At 30.8% G+C, this 18,525-nt stretch overlaps 1 protein-coding gene across 1 annotated transcript in view; it reads right to left on the bottom strand.

The window, feature by feature from the left end:
- The window catches only part of LOC142324000 (uncharacterized), a 131,665-nt gene that overhangs the window by 52,257 nt on the left and 60,883 nt on the right, over window positions 1-18,525 (bottom strand). The window contains exons 9-11 of the mRNA XM_075364538.1: window positions 14,940-15,059; window positions 9,913-10,058; window positions 5,778-5,994 (exon numbers count right to left, since the gene is read on the bottom strand). Of these exons, the coding sequence (XP_075220653.1) occupies window positions 5,778-5,994; window positions 9,913-10,058; window positions 14,940-15,059 (483 nt within the window). The remainder of the gene's footprint in view (window positions 1-5,777; window positions 5,995-9,912; window positions 10,059-14,939; window positions 15,060-18,525) is intronic.

Below are 18,525 nucleotides of genomic sequence, written 5' to 3'. Positions count from 1 at the left end.
AGATTAAAGAAAAACAAACCAACATAATTGGCGTTTATAGACCTAGAAAAGGCATTTGATAACGTAGACTGGAATAAAAAGTTCAGCATTTTAAAAAAATTAGGGTTCAAATACAGAGATAGAAGAACAATTTCTAACATGTACAGGAACCAAACAGCAACAGTAATAATTGAAGAACATAAGAAAGAAGCCGTAATAAGAAAGGGAGTCTGACAAGGATGTTCCCTATCACCGTTACTTTTTATCTTTACATGGAACTAGCAGTTAATGATGTTAAAGAACAATTTAGATTTGGAGTAACAGTACAAGGTGAAAAGATAAAGATGCTACGATTTGCTGATGATATAGTAATTCTAGCCGAGAGTAAAAAGGATTTAGAAGAAACAATGAATGGCATAGATGAAGTCCTACGCAAGAACTATCACATGAAAATAAACAAACACAAAACAAAAGTAATGAAATGTATTAGAAATAACAATGATGGACCAATGAATGTGAAAATAGGAGGAGAAAAGATTATGGAGGTAGAAGAATTTTGTTATTTGGGAAGTAGAATTACTAAAGATCGACGAAGCAGGAGCGATATAAAATGCCGAATAGCACAAGCGAAACGAGCCTTCAATCAGAAATATAATATGTTTATATCAAAAATTAATTTAAATGTCAGGAAAAAATTTTTGAAAGTATATATTTGGAATGTCGCTTTATATGGAAGTGAAGCTTGGACAATCGGATTATCTGAGAAGAAAAGATTAGAAGCTTTTGAAATGTGGTGCTATAGGAGAATGTTAAAAATCAGATGGGTGGATAAAGTGACAAATGAAGAGGTATTGCGGCAAATAGATGAAGAAAGAAGCATTTGGAAAAATATAGTTAAAAGAAGAGACAGACTTATAGGCCACATACTAAGGCATCCTGGAATAGTCGCTTTAATATTGGAAGGACAGGTAGAAGGAAAAAATTGTGTAGGCAGGCCACGTTTGGAATATGTAAAACAAATTGTTAGGCATGTAGGATGTAGGGGTATACTGAAATGAAACGACTAGCACTAGATAGGGAATCTTGGAGAGCTGCATCAAACCAGTCAAATGACTGAAGACAAAAAAAAAAATTAATCTACTTTTAAATAACGTTAGTTTCACTTTATAGATACTTTTTATGTATATTATTTCTTTCAGTGCCTAAAATAGGCTGTATTCTTTTTACAGAATATGAAAAAATTGTATGCAAATCATGTTCAAATTCTTGCAGAACTGGCCAACAATAAGGGTGGTGAAGAAGAGTTTAGAAAATGACTGTCTGTGGGATTCTAATGATAGTGAAATAGACCCAACCTTTATTCCATCTGAGGACGAAGATGATTGCGAACCCAGTACCTGGAGTATTTTAAAAATTCAATCCATTGAAAGCCTGTTGAAACTGTTCAAAGGAAGAGGCGACAAAAAACTGATTCTTCGGTAGTTCCACACATACAAAATGTATTCAAAGATAATAGTAAAATAATTATTCCTGACTCAGAAGAATTGTTTGGAAAAAATGGTCACCACTGAAAAACACAAGTTGCCCCTAATGTTGGAAAAATTGCTGGTAAAAACATTGAACACATCAGACCAGGTCCAACAAAAAAAATTCGTGCAAATTCTGTAGAATGCTTCAATTTGTTTTTTACCGATGACATATTGAATGAAATCTTATTAACATCTAATGATGAAATTCGGAGGCAGAGAGAAAATGATAAAACTTACAATGTAATGTTGAACAATATGAGTTTGGATGAACCAAATGCCCTTGCTTGGCTTGTTTATTTTATCTGGTGCATTCAAAGATAATCATTTGTCTTCATATGTCTTGTTTGACAGTTTATACAGCAGTAACAGATACCAATTACCCTTTATCAAAGGAGAAATTTAATTTTTTAATAATTGTTTATGGTTTGAGGAAAAAAATGCAAGAGAAGCTCGAAAATTTGAAAACTAACTTGCTCCTATAAAATGAATATGGGATTCATTTGTAGAAAACTGTAAAACCAACTAGGGCAAGTTATTGATGAGCAACTTGTTGGGTTTAGGGGTTGCTGTTCTTTCAGGATGTATATGAAAAACAAGCCAAACAAATATGGAATTAAAATAATAATGTTCAGTGACAATACTAAATGACAAATTATATGCTGAACGCAATGCCATATTTAGGAAAGTTAAGTTCACCTGTAAAAGTCTCTGTTGCCAATTACTATGTTCAGAAATTAATTTCGCTGATAAAAAATTCCAATAGAAATGTTCAATGGATTATTGGTTAATTACAGTTCCTTCAGTTGAAAAATTGCTTAATTATAAAAAGTTAACAGTGGTTGGAACAATAAGACGAGACCAAACAAGAACTTCCTACTGAATTTGTTGACCCAAAATTTAAAAATAGAGGGAGTACAAGAAACGTCTCTTTTTATTTATAGTGGTGAAATGACAGCAATTTCATTTAAACCAAAATAAAATGAAGTACTTTGCGTTCAACCAGTCATGAAGGCAATACAGTAAGTGCTGAAATTATTCATACATATGATGAAACAAAAGGAGCAGAAGACACTTTTGACCAGATGTGCTTGAATATGAACTGTGGAAGAAAAACAAGAAGATGGCCCCCTTACTATTTTTTTAGTATGATAAACATTGATACAATAAATTCATTTGTCATTTATAGTTATCAGTTCTTCCAACACAAATACTGTGGTTTGTGTTAGTTCTCCAACACGGTTTTTGTGTTGGAAGAACTCATGACTATAAATGACAAATGAATTTATTGTATCAATGTTTATCATACTACTAAAAAAATAGTAAGGGGGCCATCTTCTTGTTTTGAACCAATGAATAGATTTCAATTCATACTATATTTACATGAAAGAATTACTCGATCATGGTAGGTGCAAAGAATTAGTATTCTTCAGCTCAGTCGAGAATTAAAATTAGTTATGCAGAATGTAAACAACCATAAAAGTTCAGAACCAACAACATCAAGAGAACAAAAAGATCCATGAAAATATTGCCATATTTGGGACTAAACATTGAAAAGGATGACAACTTACTGCACAAAATGTCAACAACCCATACGCAAAGAAAATCAAACAAAAATATGTTCTAATTGTTAAAATTACTATGTAAATATAATTATTCTGTTTGTAATTAATCTACTTTTAAATAATGTTAGTTTCACTTTATAGATAATCATTTATATCAGAATTATTTACTCCATAAAAATGTATGTTTGAGATTTTTAATTGCAACCATATTCTTCATTTTTTTAATTATTGTAGTTTCTAAGAATAAAATATTTAATAAAAAATAAGTGTTAAAGTTAAGAAAAAAATATATTAATAAAAGAAATAAAAAAAACACTCTGATACGTTAAATTTAGTAACTAAACATATATAAGTCAAATTTACATATACTTAGTATTAACGCATTGGGAAATATTGTTAGTATTCTAGGGTTAATAATAATTTGCTTAGCAAAGTATAGATTTTCCTTGAATGGAGAACTGCATATCACTTAATATAGCCATTAATAAATATATTATAAATTTTTGAATAAACAACAATAACTAAGTAATAATTTTATAATTCTAATCTATATCTACCCATCTATCTATTTACATATGTGGGTGTTTCAAAAAGGACGCAACCCTAAGATTACAAAGGTAGAAGTTATGCAAAGGTAAATTTTATTTCTCCTAACATGTCAGTTGGCAACACTGTACTCAAGGTTAGCAGCTTGTAACAGTTGAAATGTCCTTCTTATGCACTAGTGCTATACCTGTATAAATTTGTCTCTATTGTATTAATTATCATTTTCCAAGGATGACATGTGTTTATTATTGAGATTTAATGTGCATATAAATTTTAAACGAGTGAAACACCAGTTTCTGATAAAATTTCTCAATTCTTCAATCCTAATAAGTAAACAATATCATGTTTGATTAATAAATTTCATGAGACTGGGAGTGTAAATGATCGGAAAAGCACAGGTCGACCATCACTGTTAACAGTGGAAGTTCTGGAATATGTGAAAGAATGTTTGAATTGCTCACCTACTAAATTGGGCAGAAAGTTTTCTTTACAGGCTGGATCTTAACTATCTACAGCTTTCAAGGCTACTAAAAAATTACAATTGCATACTTATCGTATCAGTGTCATTCAAGAACTGAAAGAAGTAGACCGTGGAAAACATTTACAGTATTGTGGGTTTCATTATCTCAATAATAACAAATTTTGGATCATGTTTACTTCAGTGACAAGGCATGGTTTCACTTGGATGGCTACATTAACAGCCAAAACTGCTGAATATGGAGCGCTGAAAAGCCTCACGCATTTCAAGAACGACCATTACATACACAAAACTGGTGTGCTATCTCTTGGTATCATATAATAGGGCCTTTATTTTTTGACAAATTTTAATTGAACAGTTTATTGCTAAGTTAGATTTACATGAATGAGAATGTTGGTTCTAGCAGGATAAAGCAACGTGTCATATGTCTAATGAAACGCTGGAATGTTACAGAAATTTTTTGGCCATCGTTTGATATCAAAAGGGCTTCCAAGATCCCCAGATCTCACATCAGCAGACTTTTTCCTCTGGGGATATTTAAAAAGTTAGTTTTTAAAAACAATCCTAATAAACTGATAAATTGAAGGCTAACATTGAAAGTGAAATTTCAAACATTACAAAAAGTGGGTGCAGATGTTATGAAATGTGTATGAACCTGCATCGGGATCACAAGAAATCATTTTGAACATCTATATTTTAAAGTTACTCAAGGCAACTTGAATACTTGAATACTGTTGTATAAGTATTTTATTAACATTAATATTTTTGTGATAAATTCATGTCATCAAATAAAGGGGTTGCGTACTTTTTGAAACATCCGTTTTATGTTTTAGTTACATTAAAACATACTGTTTTATAACTTGTGGATTTGTCAAAATTCTTTTCAGTTTTATAAATTTGATCAATATGGTCAATATGTTAATAATGAGTATTATATAAAACGTGATTATTTATCTTAGAAAAATTGTAGATTTTGCAAAAAAAAAGATAAACATTAGTGAAAAAAAAAGAAGAGTTTGAGGTTAATGAAAACAAGTCTGTTTGGTAGAAAAATGAGGATATTATTTTAAAGAAAGTTTCTTTCAAAATGAACAATGAAATATGAAAAGCATGCTAATTAGTACCAGATAGCAAAATGGTTACATGAAAAACCAACTGAAAAACTATTTGTTGCAAAATTTGCCATTCTTAGCATTTCATTAGTTTAGGCACAAATATACTAAATTTTTGTACAAAGCTGTGATCAACTCAATATTTCATACACATGCAGTTTAGTTTCTATTGAAATACTGTAAAACTTTCTTAATTCTGCACTACTAAATGAAAAACTGTTTGTACCCACTGTGGTATTCATTATTCATCTGTTTACAAAATAAGCCAACTAAATAAAAACATTAATGAAGAAATCATTTTCTAACTGTATAAAAATACTTGAAATAATCAAATAAAAACATATTGCTTAAATATTTATTCATATTTTAATTTCAATTTTAAGTAGATTTTTATTTAATTATCCCTCTTATGCTACAAAATCTTCATTTACAAACTAGAATTTTTGGTAATTCATTAATGTGATCTTCCCCAATCATGATATGAACCACCATTCTAAGGCATGAAAAGTCTGAAATGGAGATTTAATTCATCAATTTCTATTCTAATGTGTAATAAAAATTAATCAAATACCTTGAAACAATCTTCTGAACAATGAATATAAAGCACAAAACTACTTCCTCTACTGAATACTAGAGGTCCAGTTTCTTCATGACCCCAATAGCCATCTATAAAACTATTACAAACAATAGTAGAATTTGTAAATCTTGGATTAAAATGAAACACAGTATCATAAGTCTTATCAATGCAGTAAGTAAAACGGCGATCACAATGAAGGTTTACATGAAACCTGCAACAAATCATCTTAATTAATATTACATTTAATCATTTAAATAACTATCAAAGAGAAAAAGTTAAAAACCATTTACAAAAATTAGCTACCTAAAACAAGACATGCATTTTAGATGTACAATCATAATCAGTAAGTAAATGGAATAAGAAAATATGAATATAAAATTATTAAAGATTACCGGTTATTCAGGATACTATAATTATTACATACGCAGTTATAAAATTTCCCTCAAAAAAAAAAAATTAAGAATAATATTCTTTTGACTAACAAATGTAATTGTATTTATAGAAAAACAGTAATGATTCATTAATAGCACAGAAAGGATAAAAAATAAGAAATTTTAATCACTAGACATAACCCATATATTCTATGCAGTGTGGCTGAAATGTAATCTACAATCACTCATAATTTGCAAATGAAACAAATGTGGTATAAAAGTGTATATAGTTTGCTATTTATTTATTTTTCCATGTATTTACCATTTACAGGTAAACATTTCCCAAAAATCAACCAACTTTCTCATTTTGTCAATGAAGAATGCTGGCAGTTTTTCCTTGATCCACAACCTCACTGTGTCCGTCGGTTCATTATCCATGGTGAAATAAATACCCTGAATATCCTTCAATCTCCTCTCCATATAAAATTAGGCTTTTCAGAAACTTTGTTATGACAGAATCATAAAATCTATCAATAAAAAAGACATATCAATAAATAATGGCACTTTGAAATCAAGCACCATTTTTATTCATAGATACAAGTTGTGCTGGGATTTCATTATTTTAAATAAAAATTTCCTCATCTTAAGAGATGCTAAAATCAAGGAAGGAATTTTTGGGAGTCTCCAAATAAGAACTTTGATTAGAAGTGGACAATTTGAAGAACTGTTATCAAAGTGAAAAAGTAAGCATGGAGGTTTTAAAAGTTTGTGCAAAAAACGTTTTAGGAGATCATAAATTCCCAAGTAGTGTGACATTGTGGGTGAATTATTGCAATCATATAAACATACAGGGTAGTATACGTCACTAAAAATTAATTTCTTCAATTCACACCTGGATTTCTTTTTGGACAATCTTGGCACCCTCAGTGGCAAGCATAGGGAATACTTCCACCAGGAAATCTGTCATGAAAAACAAATACCAGTGACAGTGAAATGTAAAAATGCTTGCAGATTACTGTCGGATGCTAAAGTGGAATGTTCCAAATGTCAAATACAAAAGGAAAACCATAACTATCACATTTTATATTGAATAGTGTTCTGCATTCATGTAAATTATTACATTTCTTTCAAAGTTTGCCTATGTATCAGAAAAAAAAAAAAAAAAAAAAATGGTGGGTGATGGAGAAAATCAATTTACATATTTAAATTTAGTGTAAAAAGTAGTTCTTTCTACTAGGATCACATACCTTGTTCCTTGTGCCAAAAAAAATTTAATTTAATTTTTGTTAGACTTCATTCGTATAAAGGCTGTTTTAAACAGGCATTAATCCCAGGTAAATGAATATATAGTACAATACTAACAAACCATGCTTCTAACTTGTTCCACTCACATTTTTTAGATTTTAAATTGAGCGTAACTCAGGAACAACTAAACCAATATTCATAACTACATAGCACATCTAAATATCAATAAAACTAGTTCAGTTTTGGAGATTTTCGAGTCACAAAACTTTATACATAAGCCTATAAATAAATATCTAAGGAAATCACAACTTAAGTGAATGATATTTTCGTACTCCTCATATCTCAAAACATAGAGAAAATTCATTTTCACCCCCACTCCCACCATGTGACCAAAAGTAATACTATAGATTTCTTTGAAAAGTCTATAAAAAGTAGGTTACAAATTTACATTAAAATTACAAACATTTTTTTTTTTTTTAAATAATAGTTCATGATTAATTTTATTGATCATATATTTACATTCTGCTTTTCTACTAATAATGAAATAAAATTGTAAATTTTTATTCACATTAGTTTTTTCATACCTATTCCTTTGTATTTTTCATTTTAATAAAAAATATGTTATTTTAGAAATAGATAGAAACTTAAAAACTAAATTACGTTACTAAGAGAGCTGTAAACAGCTACTTAGTATTTTATATTTTACATGTATGATCACTAATATTTTAAAAAAGTAAATAAAATAATTTTTACAATACTTTGTTAAAATGAACATTAAAAAAGCACATACGATAATAAAATAAAAAAACTTCTCATGGTAAAATATGAAAAAAATAACAATGTAGGTGTAAAAAAAAATATAAATAAAAAAGAAAAAAGCTGACAAAGGGTTTCCCGATTATGCCCTAAACAGGTTTTTATTTCAATATGTCTTAGGATTTTTAAATTTTAATGTTTAATTATGCAATATTTAGAATAAAATTATGAAGAACATAAAAATAATTTCAGTCTGATTTGAACTTCTTGATTACAGTTAAAAAAAAAAGAAAATTAAAATTTTTAGTAAAGGCATTTGCGTTTCATTTACTCCCTTGCTCAACAGCACTAAATACATTTTTACTAATAGCAAAACTTAAAAACCAATAAAATATCAGTTCCAATGGAAGAATTGAAAAAAAAAATTGTGTATACTAATAATAGATAAAGTAGGATTTTCAATCTTCAAAATTAAAGTGTAGCAGCAGGAATACAGTTATAATACAGGGGGGGGGGGAGACAAGTTAATGAGCACAACTCATGTAAAACAGTGTTCTATTCTTCATGAAATGATCCCAGTGATGCTATATCACAAATTTTGCGGTTGGCGGTTATTTTCTTTTTCTACAACTTATTTTACACCAATGTAAGACACAATATGGATGGATAGGATCAGCATTAACATTCGTGAGTGTTACAACACTTTAGGTGATGTTTCTTTTTTTTTATTAAAATTGATATGGTCTATGAAATTATGGTTTCATTTGTAAATACAGGAAAAAAATCAATCAATAGAGTAGGGTCATACTCCTAGCAGTTCATGATTATTAATCATTATTTGCATTCAATATCACAAGAAAATTCATGTGCTAATCTTCACAAATAATTCATTAAGGATACTCAGAATGTAACAAAATAATGCAACTTTTTTTATTATTATTAAATAACATCTTTATTTATCACATTACTGTTTTTTTATGTATAATCAAATAAGTTGCATAATCAAAAAGATTGTAGATACACAACCTGAGATAAGGTAAAAATCATTTCTGAAATTAACATAACTGTTTATAATAATCAATTGCATCATCAATCAAATTCAATACCAGACTTACTAAGGAAAATGGAAAAAGAAGTTATCTATTTCCTTCTTCTTTAAGTTAATATACTAGTACAGATCAGCTTGCCAAACCCACTGAAATGCCAATGTTCTGTTCAACAAACAGAATGACTATATGCTAAACACCATTACCGTCAAAGAAAGAAGTCCTAACTGCTATGTCATATATTTTGGATGCTTTACATGTACCACAGCCATAATAAAGAATTAGATAATGTAACAAAACGAATTAATGTACCAATTAAAATAATTATTTAAGTGTTATTACGTATACTTCAATTAATAAACATTATAGTAAATGAAAAGTCAACTGTAATGATTTTTAGCCAGAAAAATTGTTTTAATTCAAGAAATGAAAATATTTATACACAGTACTTTTATATGAATTAGGTACTGTCACATACTTTTATATTGTTTTGGTGGTAAACATAATCAAATAATATCAAATATGAATATTTATATTAATATTATACCTTGGCATCTGTGTAGAGTACTGTTGACAACATGTCACTGTGCTATTACTATGTAACCTGGTATTACATAAATAAATAATATAATGTACAGTAACAGTGAAGAAAATTGCAAACATGTATCATGATTAAAAATGTATTAATCTAGTACACAAAATATTTCTAACCTTTCAGCAGAATTTGATACAACACCAGTGAAACATATTCTTGATGATGGAGGAAAACCATCAATTAATAGCCATTCTGATGGGGTCTTCTGAGAACTCAATAATAAATCTCGTCCATATAACTGTTCCGCATGTGATGGTTTAAACTGAAAAAAATAGAGTTAAAAAACTTATTATTTTTAATAACTATTGAAACATCATTATTATATAACAAAAAAATATTATTTTACCTATCACAAATGAATACAATAGCTAAATTACAAATTAAAATTAAATTAAAAATGACTATTTATACTTTGTAAGAAAATCTTAAGAAAGTGCTCTGTATGTTTAATTACTGGTATAAAACAATTTCTATTTATAGATTAGAATTTAATAGGTGATGGCATTCTTAGATAAAAAAAACTCATGGCCACAATATTTCTGATTGTAGGAATATTCCTGGTAGGGTTTATGCTTGGTCTGTTGTTGACTGTTCTACTGATCATTGATTAATTACCTTTGAGTTGGTTAGTGAGTTACAAGGTGCTTACAGATGTAATGTCACTGTTAAGCAGAGGTGCTTCCTGCAAAGGAAGGAGGACTGGCCTAAGATGTTAATATTCTGTGTTCTAGACTCCATGTCTTAGACTGAAGTCAGAACGATATTCAATTAAAGACTTGACAGAAAGATTTCCTCTGGCTTTCATCAATGCTGCTGACAATTCAATTCCCCAAAGTTCAGGTTGAGAGAGAATTGCTTCTAGGTGGACTAAAGAGTTGTCTTTGTTGAAACAATCTATGAGCAATCTCAGGAGAGCTGCTCGGCAGGAGAGTGATCCTGAATGGTTTTGGTAGATGACTGTCAAAGGCAGAGGTCTGAATATTTTCATTTGATGAGGACATTTAAAAGGGATTCTAGGCATTCTTTAATTAGAGAGCAAGGAAATAAGGATCCTTGGGGTGATGTGTATAGAGTCCTAGGACATAAGCGTTTAACCCACCGGGTTGGTCTAGTGGTTAACGCGTCTTCCCAAATCAGCTGATTTGGAAGTCGAGAGTTACAGCGTTCAAGTCCTAGTAAAGCCAACTATTTTTACACGAACTTGAATACTAGATCGTGGATACCGGTGTTCTTTGGTGGTTGGGTTTCAATTAACCACACATCTCAGGTATGGTCGAACTGATTATGTACAAGACTACACTTCATTCACACTCATACATATCATCCTCATTCATCCTCTGAAGTATTATCTAAACGGTAGTTACCGGAGGCTAAACAGGAAAAAGAAAGGACATAAGCGTTAAGAAAAATGTTCTTTTGTCGGCTCTCTTGGCTCAGCAGGGTGTTATTTCTAATAAACTGAGATTTAAAATATTCTACTGAACGATTTATTGCTGGATGAAGTTGCGACTAATGAAACCTCGCATTATCTGTGAGTCCGAGAAAAAGTTGCTGCATTTTGCTGATGTTTATCTGTAGAAATTACAGAGGCAGAGGTACATCTGGCAATCTGCAGTTCTAGAAGGAAAAGCCCCTGGTTTCAATGGAATCACGGTGGAGCACCTTGTCCATTCTGTCAGAAATTGTGTTTGTATTCTGACTGGCTGGCTGTTTCCCTGTTTGTTGGAAAAAAGGTGTTCTTAAATTGTTATTAAAAGGTGGCTGTTGGCTACCTGAGGTTCTTAACCCTGCACAGGATGGCTGAGGGGAATTGATACTGGACAGAAAGAATAGTAACCCAGATGACTAGGAACCTGTCTGGGTGTTTCGTCAAGCTAGGCATTTTGACATTGAGTCCTGGTTAGCTGAGATATTTGCTGATAGGATGCAAATGGATGTGTTGAGAACTCTTTGATGGAGCTGCAGTGTGGGAGGATGTAGACATTGACCTAGCTCCTGAAAGCAGAGCAGAACAGAGAGAGCTAGGGTATGTTTTAATTAGAAGCTAATTAAATTTGTGAATTTGCAAATCAAGAGGATTTTTGAGTAAACAGAATTCAGGATAAAATTGTTGTTGTGATCAACACTTGTGTTGTAGGAATGATAATAGTATTTTAGGTGTTTAAATGACTCAATCAAGTATCTTGAGTGAATAGTTTAAGCTAGATATGGGAAGAGTAAGAAGACGATACTAAGTTGTGTAAATACACTGATGGAAGTGTCTCCCGAGGCATTTACATCAAAAGTAAAGGTAAGAGTGTTCTCTAATTCTGTACTTTGCGGAGGCTGAAAAAATATTATATTTATATATATTTATATATATATATATATATATATATATATATATATATATATATATATCTGAGCGAGCCAAAAATTATCTACGCTTTTTGACATTACACACCTTCATGCTTAGTTGGTATGACTGCGGTCACTTGTGCAAAATTTGATCCTGATTGCATCATTTGCCTTCCAGCTATTACAGTGTAAACATGTCTGCTCTGCTAGTAGTTTGCACCAAGGAGGGTATGAAAGGGGTTTCATCGCACACTTTTATCACTATACAGAAATAGTGTTTTATCAAGTGTTTTTTTCATGGACTGAGAAGTTTAGAAGTTGCTGGACAAATGTGATGGCACAAAGAGGGAGTAGGACGCCCATCAACCTCCACCACGGGCAAGACTTGGCAAGCTCAAGAGATGGTTCTGACGAATAGGCTAGTTATCACTGATGAGACAGTGACTTCTGATATTCTTTGAATATGTCATGGTTCTGCCCATCAATCATCCATGATGAGCTCGGCTTCCATAAAGTCATACATGACGGAACAACCCGTCCACACATGGCTTGCCACAAAATTCAAACCATCAAGTTGAATTTTGAGGTACTGGAACACCCTCCGTGCAGCCCAGATCTTGCTCTCTCTGACTTCACTTTTTGGGCCACTCAGGGATGCTTTGTGAGGTCACTGATTTTTCACAACAACTAATAATACGAATAATAATATCTTCAATACTGTTTACTATAGACGAATATGTAAGTACTTCCTTAAAACATTACACACTATCATCACCGGTTTGAGGCTGGGCTTTCTTAACAGATTTTTTAGGACTACACAACAAAGACAACCTACAGATTCAACATTTTTTTCAGACTTCCTCAGTCATCCCATACTTTTACTTTAAACTGATGTAGTCATTTCAAACTAATTATGCCATCGACAAATGATTACAATTAAACTTTCTAAGGAATGCACACTGAACTGCAACTACAGATTTATGACTAACAGGCTGCAAAACAAAGAAGGCTTTCTACAGGGTGTCCCATATAAAACGCAACCCATCAATCACTCATCCATGAAATTTCAAACGTCAAGAATACTCCCCTACTCGTTACTGAAATGGACTCGTCCAACATCTGAACATCGTGGCGACGCAGTAGAACACTACTGATAGTAACAACAATCCAATCATAACGTTCAGTGTATTGCTAGAGACAAGATGGTGTTTTCGCTAGATGAACGTGTTTTCATTGTTCGAGTCGTACTTCAGTACGAAATCAATGGTTGCAGTGCAAGATTTGTTTCGCCATAAGTACCCAGATAAACCAGCTCCTAACAAAACATCAGTATTAAGGTTAGTTGCAAAATTTAGAGAGACTGGTTCTGTTAATAACAAGGAACACAAAAGATCTGCGTCAGTGTTGAATACAGATACAGTCACTGAAATCAAAGACCGATTACTCACCTCGCCAAATAAATCGATCAGACGTTTGTCTGCTGAAATTAATTTGTCTAAATCAACTGTTCATCGGGCGACCAAACAATTACAATTATGACCTTATCGCATTCAAACGGTTCATCGACTTCTTGAGCCCGACAAAGAAAAACGGCTACAATATTGTCAACGGTTCTGTCGATTTCTGTGTGAGGGAATTAATGTTATGGATTCGTTATTTTTCACAGATGAAGCACGGTTTCATTTGGATGGCTACGTAAACAGCCAAAACAGTAGAATTTGGAGTGCTGAAAATCCCCACGTTTATCACGAAAAACAATTACACCCGCAGAAGTTGGGCGTGTGGTGCGCAATATCGCGGAAAAAAATAATCGGTCCTATTTTTTTCGAGTACACCATTAATGCAGAACGATATCAGGATATTTTATTTCAGTTCATTGCACTCTTGGAAGAGGAAGACAGACACTGCTGGCTACAACATGATGGTGCGACATCGCACTACGCAGTTTCAACTTCTGATTTCGTTGAGGAATTCTTTGGTAATCGTGTTATCGGTCGAGGCTTGTGGCCACCAAGATCTCCAGATTTGACTGCGGCAGATTTTTTCTATGGGGTTACCTCAAAGAAAAAGCCTACAGCAACAAACCACAAACACTTGAACAATTGAAAGTCAATATTGAACAGCTGTATTAAATATCCAGCCACAAACTTTGAAAAAAGTTGCAAGAAACGCTGTAAAAAGAACTGAAGCTTGTATTCAAGAAGATGGCACCACTTCCAACATTCACTAAATGTAAGGTAATGGATGGTAATAATAAAAATTACATTTACATTTACATATGCCTTTTTATTATTTCAATACCTACCAATATAAGGTTGGGTTGCGTTTTGTATGGGACAACCTGTATTTAGGAATCACCATATTTTTGAAAGGCACTGTCAAGTGGAAAGATAGGGAATCAGTCTACAGCCATGTGCATAACTAAAACTATCCTTTTCGATTCTAGCCTTAAATAAACATTGTACACCTCTTCCACGAGATATAAACATTGTACACCTCTTCCACGAGATATAAACATTGTACACCTCTTCCACGAGATATTATAACAAATTAAAACTGATTTTTTTTGTACACCTGTTACGTAACTGTACATAATACCTTCAAATTATGGTATTTAATGTTAAATATTAACAGATCACAGTTCTGCTAAAATATATCTGCTGAACTGTCCAACCACCTGTCCTTCAGAAACACTTCCCCTGCTTCAAGTAAACTAACAAATGGTTTAATTTTTTTAATAAAAATAATTCTTACTCTTAATGGGGAATAGCATTAAAAAAAAAAAAATATGTAAAAGAAATATTACCGTTACAGTATAATAAACAGCAGAATGTATATCGACAGATCCACCAACAGCAACATGCGTTATTAAATCTGGTTTAATTCGATGCTCATAATAACAGTAGTCATTACCGTTAACAACAACCTGTTAAAATAATCAGAAAAAATTATGCAATTTTAATTAAAAACAACTAAAATATTTAATTTTTTGGATACAAAGCTGCAACAGAAATGCATTGTTCAAGTTCCACTGCATCAGATGATGTCAGTGAACAAAAAAGCGCTGTAATGATTTATATTGTGAAGAATTAGGAGGCTTAACCTCAATCTCTCATTGAGTTTTGTATAGCCACTAGATAAGAAAATGTTAATACAAAATGGGAATTGTGCAAAACTATAATCTAATAGATTATCACAAAAACTAAATTTTCTTGAACTCCATAAAATTTTTAATAGATTTTACTGATGTCAGTAACTAAGTTCACTACTATTCATAAATAGTCTTTTTTCAATTCACTAATGTGATCCCTTCTATCATGACGTAGATTACCACTGATAAAAGACAAAAGCAATTTAACATCAATACTACTCTACTAACCTCTATGGTAAAGAGGAATGTCTTTGCCTTTTAAAAGAAATTCCATGGATTTTGTATCCACAGATTAAAAAATGATATCTACTTGTTAACATAAAGTAATTATCAACAAGCAAGAATGTAATTGGTACCAAAATATGTAAGTGTAAGTGGAATGACATTAACCACAGGATAATTTACAGGTTAAAACAAAATGTGGTAAAGAGTCAACTATATGAAAATTAATCTGGTTTCAGAAAAAAACCTCAGACAAGGTTATTCTGGACCTACCTTAGAAGGCAGGTTTAAAACAACAATAAAGAAACCTACCTACATGGAATTTCTTGAGTTGGAGATTGTATTTGATGTAAAAAAAGAACAAAATATTCAATATTTTAAGCAAAATCAGACTAATATGTAGGGAAGAAGATTTATATACATTCTTAACAAGAATCAGGTAGAAGTGGGAAGAGTGTAAGATAAAGAAACATACTTTGATTCAAAAAGGAATGAGAAAGATGTATCCTCCTTGTTGAATAACTGCTGCCTTGGTGTAGTACCTTGGTTAAGTTTAATTATTCAAAATATTTTGTTTTAATGGTTCAATTAAATAAATAATAGTCTTTATTATTTTATATTATACGTTAATTTTATTATAATATTTGAACTTGTAATATCATTACATATACCAACATTATATTAACAAATGTTGAGTCATTGTTGGCTGGCAGAAGACTGACTATTTTAGTAGGAGTCAGTGTGAAGTAAAGCTTTGATTTTAGCGTGGAGGGAGCTGTGTGCAGCTGTCCAAAGGACCTTTAAAATTTAAAAGTCCTTCTTTAAACAAAATTTAAAGAAGATGAAATGAAACTTGGGTCTTAACATAACTGCCCGCCAAAAATCATTTTATTTTTTTATAATTATAAATTAAATTATTACAAACAATAACACGAATCATATGATTTTTGCAATTTCAAATAAGTTACATACATGATACAATCCATTATGAAGCATTTCAACAGAATAACAAACAAGTTTAGTTGTAAATAAATGGACAATAATATAATAATTAAATTCATTGTGATATAATATTAACATTACTGATATACATGTATAATAAATTAATTAAAAAGCTCATAACAGATATAACCTGTAAATATTATTTTGATTAATAATAATCAGCATACTGCTAAAATAATAATACAATTGAATAATTTAATCTATAAAAGTTTCAAATTACATTCACATTAATCTTAAATAATAAATTAATTTAGGGATCCTAATCCTCAAAATCAATCAATTACTACTGGTGTCTTATTCCACTTAAATATATATATAAATTAATACATAATCACATAATGTATAATATAAATGTAAATTCATAATTAAATTAATACAAATATGTAAATTAGGTTACAAATATTAACACAATATTTGAGCATGTTAACAATAATATTATAAGAATATAATTAAATGAAATTTCAAGAATGATAGTATGAAATAATTAAATCAATAAAAAATATTACTTAAAAATATTATTTAAATCAACTGTTTGAGATTAATTTATTCACAGATCTTCTATTTGTGTTAAAAGTATATAATTCCTCAAAATTACGGATTGTCTGTCCAATTACACGATGTATATGAAATTTAACGCCTTTGAATGTGCTTTCCCATACACCACAAAAATGTGGTGAAGAGGGATGAATAAATGTACTGGTTATACCTTGTGTAGTTGTGAACGCTTGCGTTTCTGATTTTAGTTTTTCTGAATTTAAAAGTTGATACAAATTATAAAGTACATTTTTGGCGGAACAGAAATTTGACTTGAGTGGAAATACCCCACCGTGATATAAATCTTTTAAATGCTGCAATAAACAACTGTAAAATCAGATCAGATACTAATTCTAAATGGATAGCTTTAGCAGTGAGACATATGAAAGGTGCTATATATGATTTACTTAGAAGTATTAGACTTCTGCTTGCCATGACGAAAAATTCATAATTGGACCACCATAGACTACTACGCAGGTAGAGAATGGTTGGTTGGTTTTCTGATACAGAAATACTACAGTTGTTGTCATTGTTATTATTGTTATTAATGTTACATTATTATTTTGTAATTTGTTGGAAGGAAGAAGTTTCAATCTGAGCATTCATATTTTTAGCACTTGCAACCTTTTCTGTATATTTACTAGCAATACTAAGCGGTTGTTTTTCAGAAGGCACATGGAATTGATAATTTGTAACAGATCTTCTAATGGTCTGAGTTAGATTAGTTCTGTCATGATTTTCTTGATTACTATTTTGTTTGTTTGTATTTAATTTACTATTTTTGTTTTCATTTGTTACATCTGACTTCAAAATTGTCATCAGTTCATGAATTTTAATATTACTGAATTGTTCCATCATTTCCGATTCTTTCTGTCCTTGGACATGAGATTGATCTCTTATATCTTTTACAATACATTGCTTTGATCTATTACATTCTTTTATATGAGTTGCTGAATCATTGTTTGATTTAACAGTTTCAATTATTTTTATTTTCTTTGGTATCAATTCATCATCTGCTTCTCCATCTCTGCCCTTTCCACAAACAATACGATTTGTTTCGAGTGATTCATGGATATTACTGTCACAAACAGAGCTAGTTATTTATCTGAATTAGATGATCCTTTTTTTGGATAATTTTTTTTTCTTATTCTCCTCTGGTTTATAAATTACGTGTCTGGTTATACCAATTGTATTAATATTATTAAGAAACAGTGGCTGTGTATAATAATTACACATATTCCTGGCTAATCTCCATTCATTAACTTTGATTCCAACTTTCATTTTATTAGCATCTGCTTCAGATATTTCTACCACTTTATCACCTTGGTCTTCAACTAGCATTCTAACAGTTCTTGGCACACTGCGACATTGTTGATGTAATTTATCTTTTTCAAATGGAATGATTTTTTTATCACATGTTAACACACTATCATTAATTTTCTTTTTATCATCAATTTGTTCTATTTTAGATTTTTTTCAATAT

The sequence above is a fragment of the Lycorma delicatula genome, chromosome 4 (assembly GCF_047948215.1).
Source record: "Lycorma delicatula isolate Av1 chromosome 4, ASM4794821v1, whole genome shotgun sequence".
In the NCBI taxonomy this organism is placed as follows: Eukaryota; Metazoa; Arthropoda; class Insecta; order Hemiptera; family Fulgoridae; genus Lycorma; species Lycorma delicatula.
Note: the sequence above shows the minus strand (reverse complement) of the source record. Positions and strands in the feature narration are given on the sequence as shown.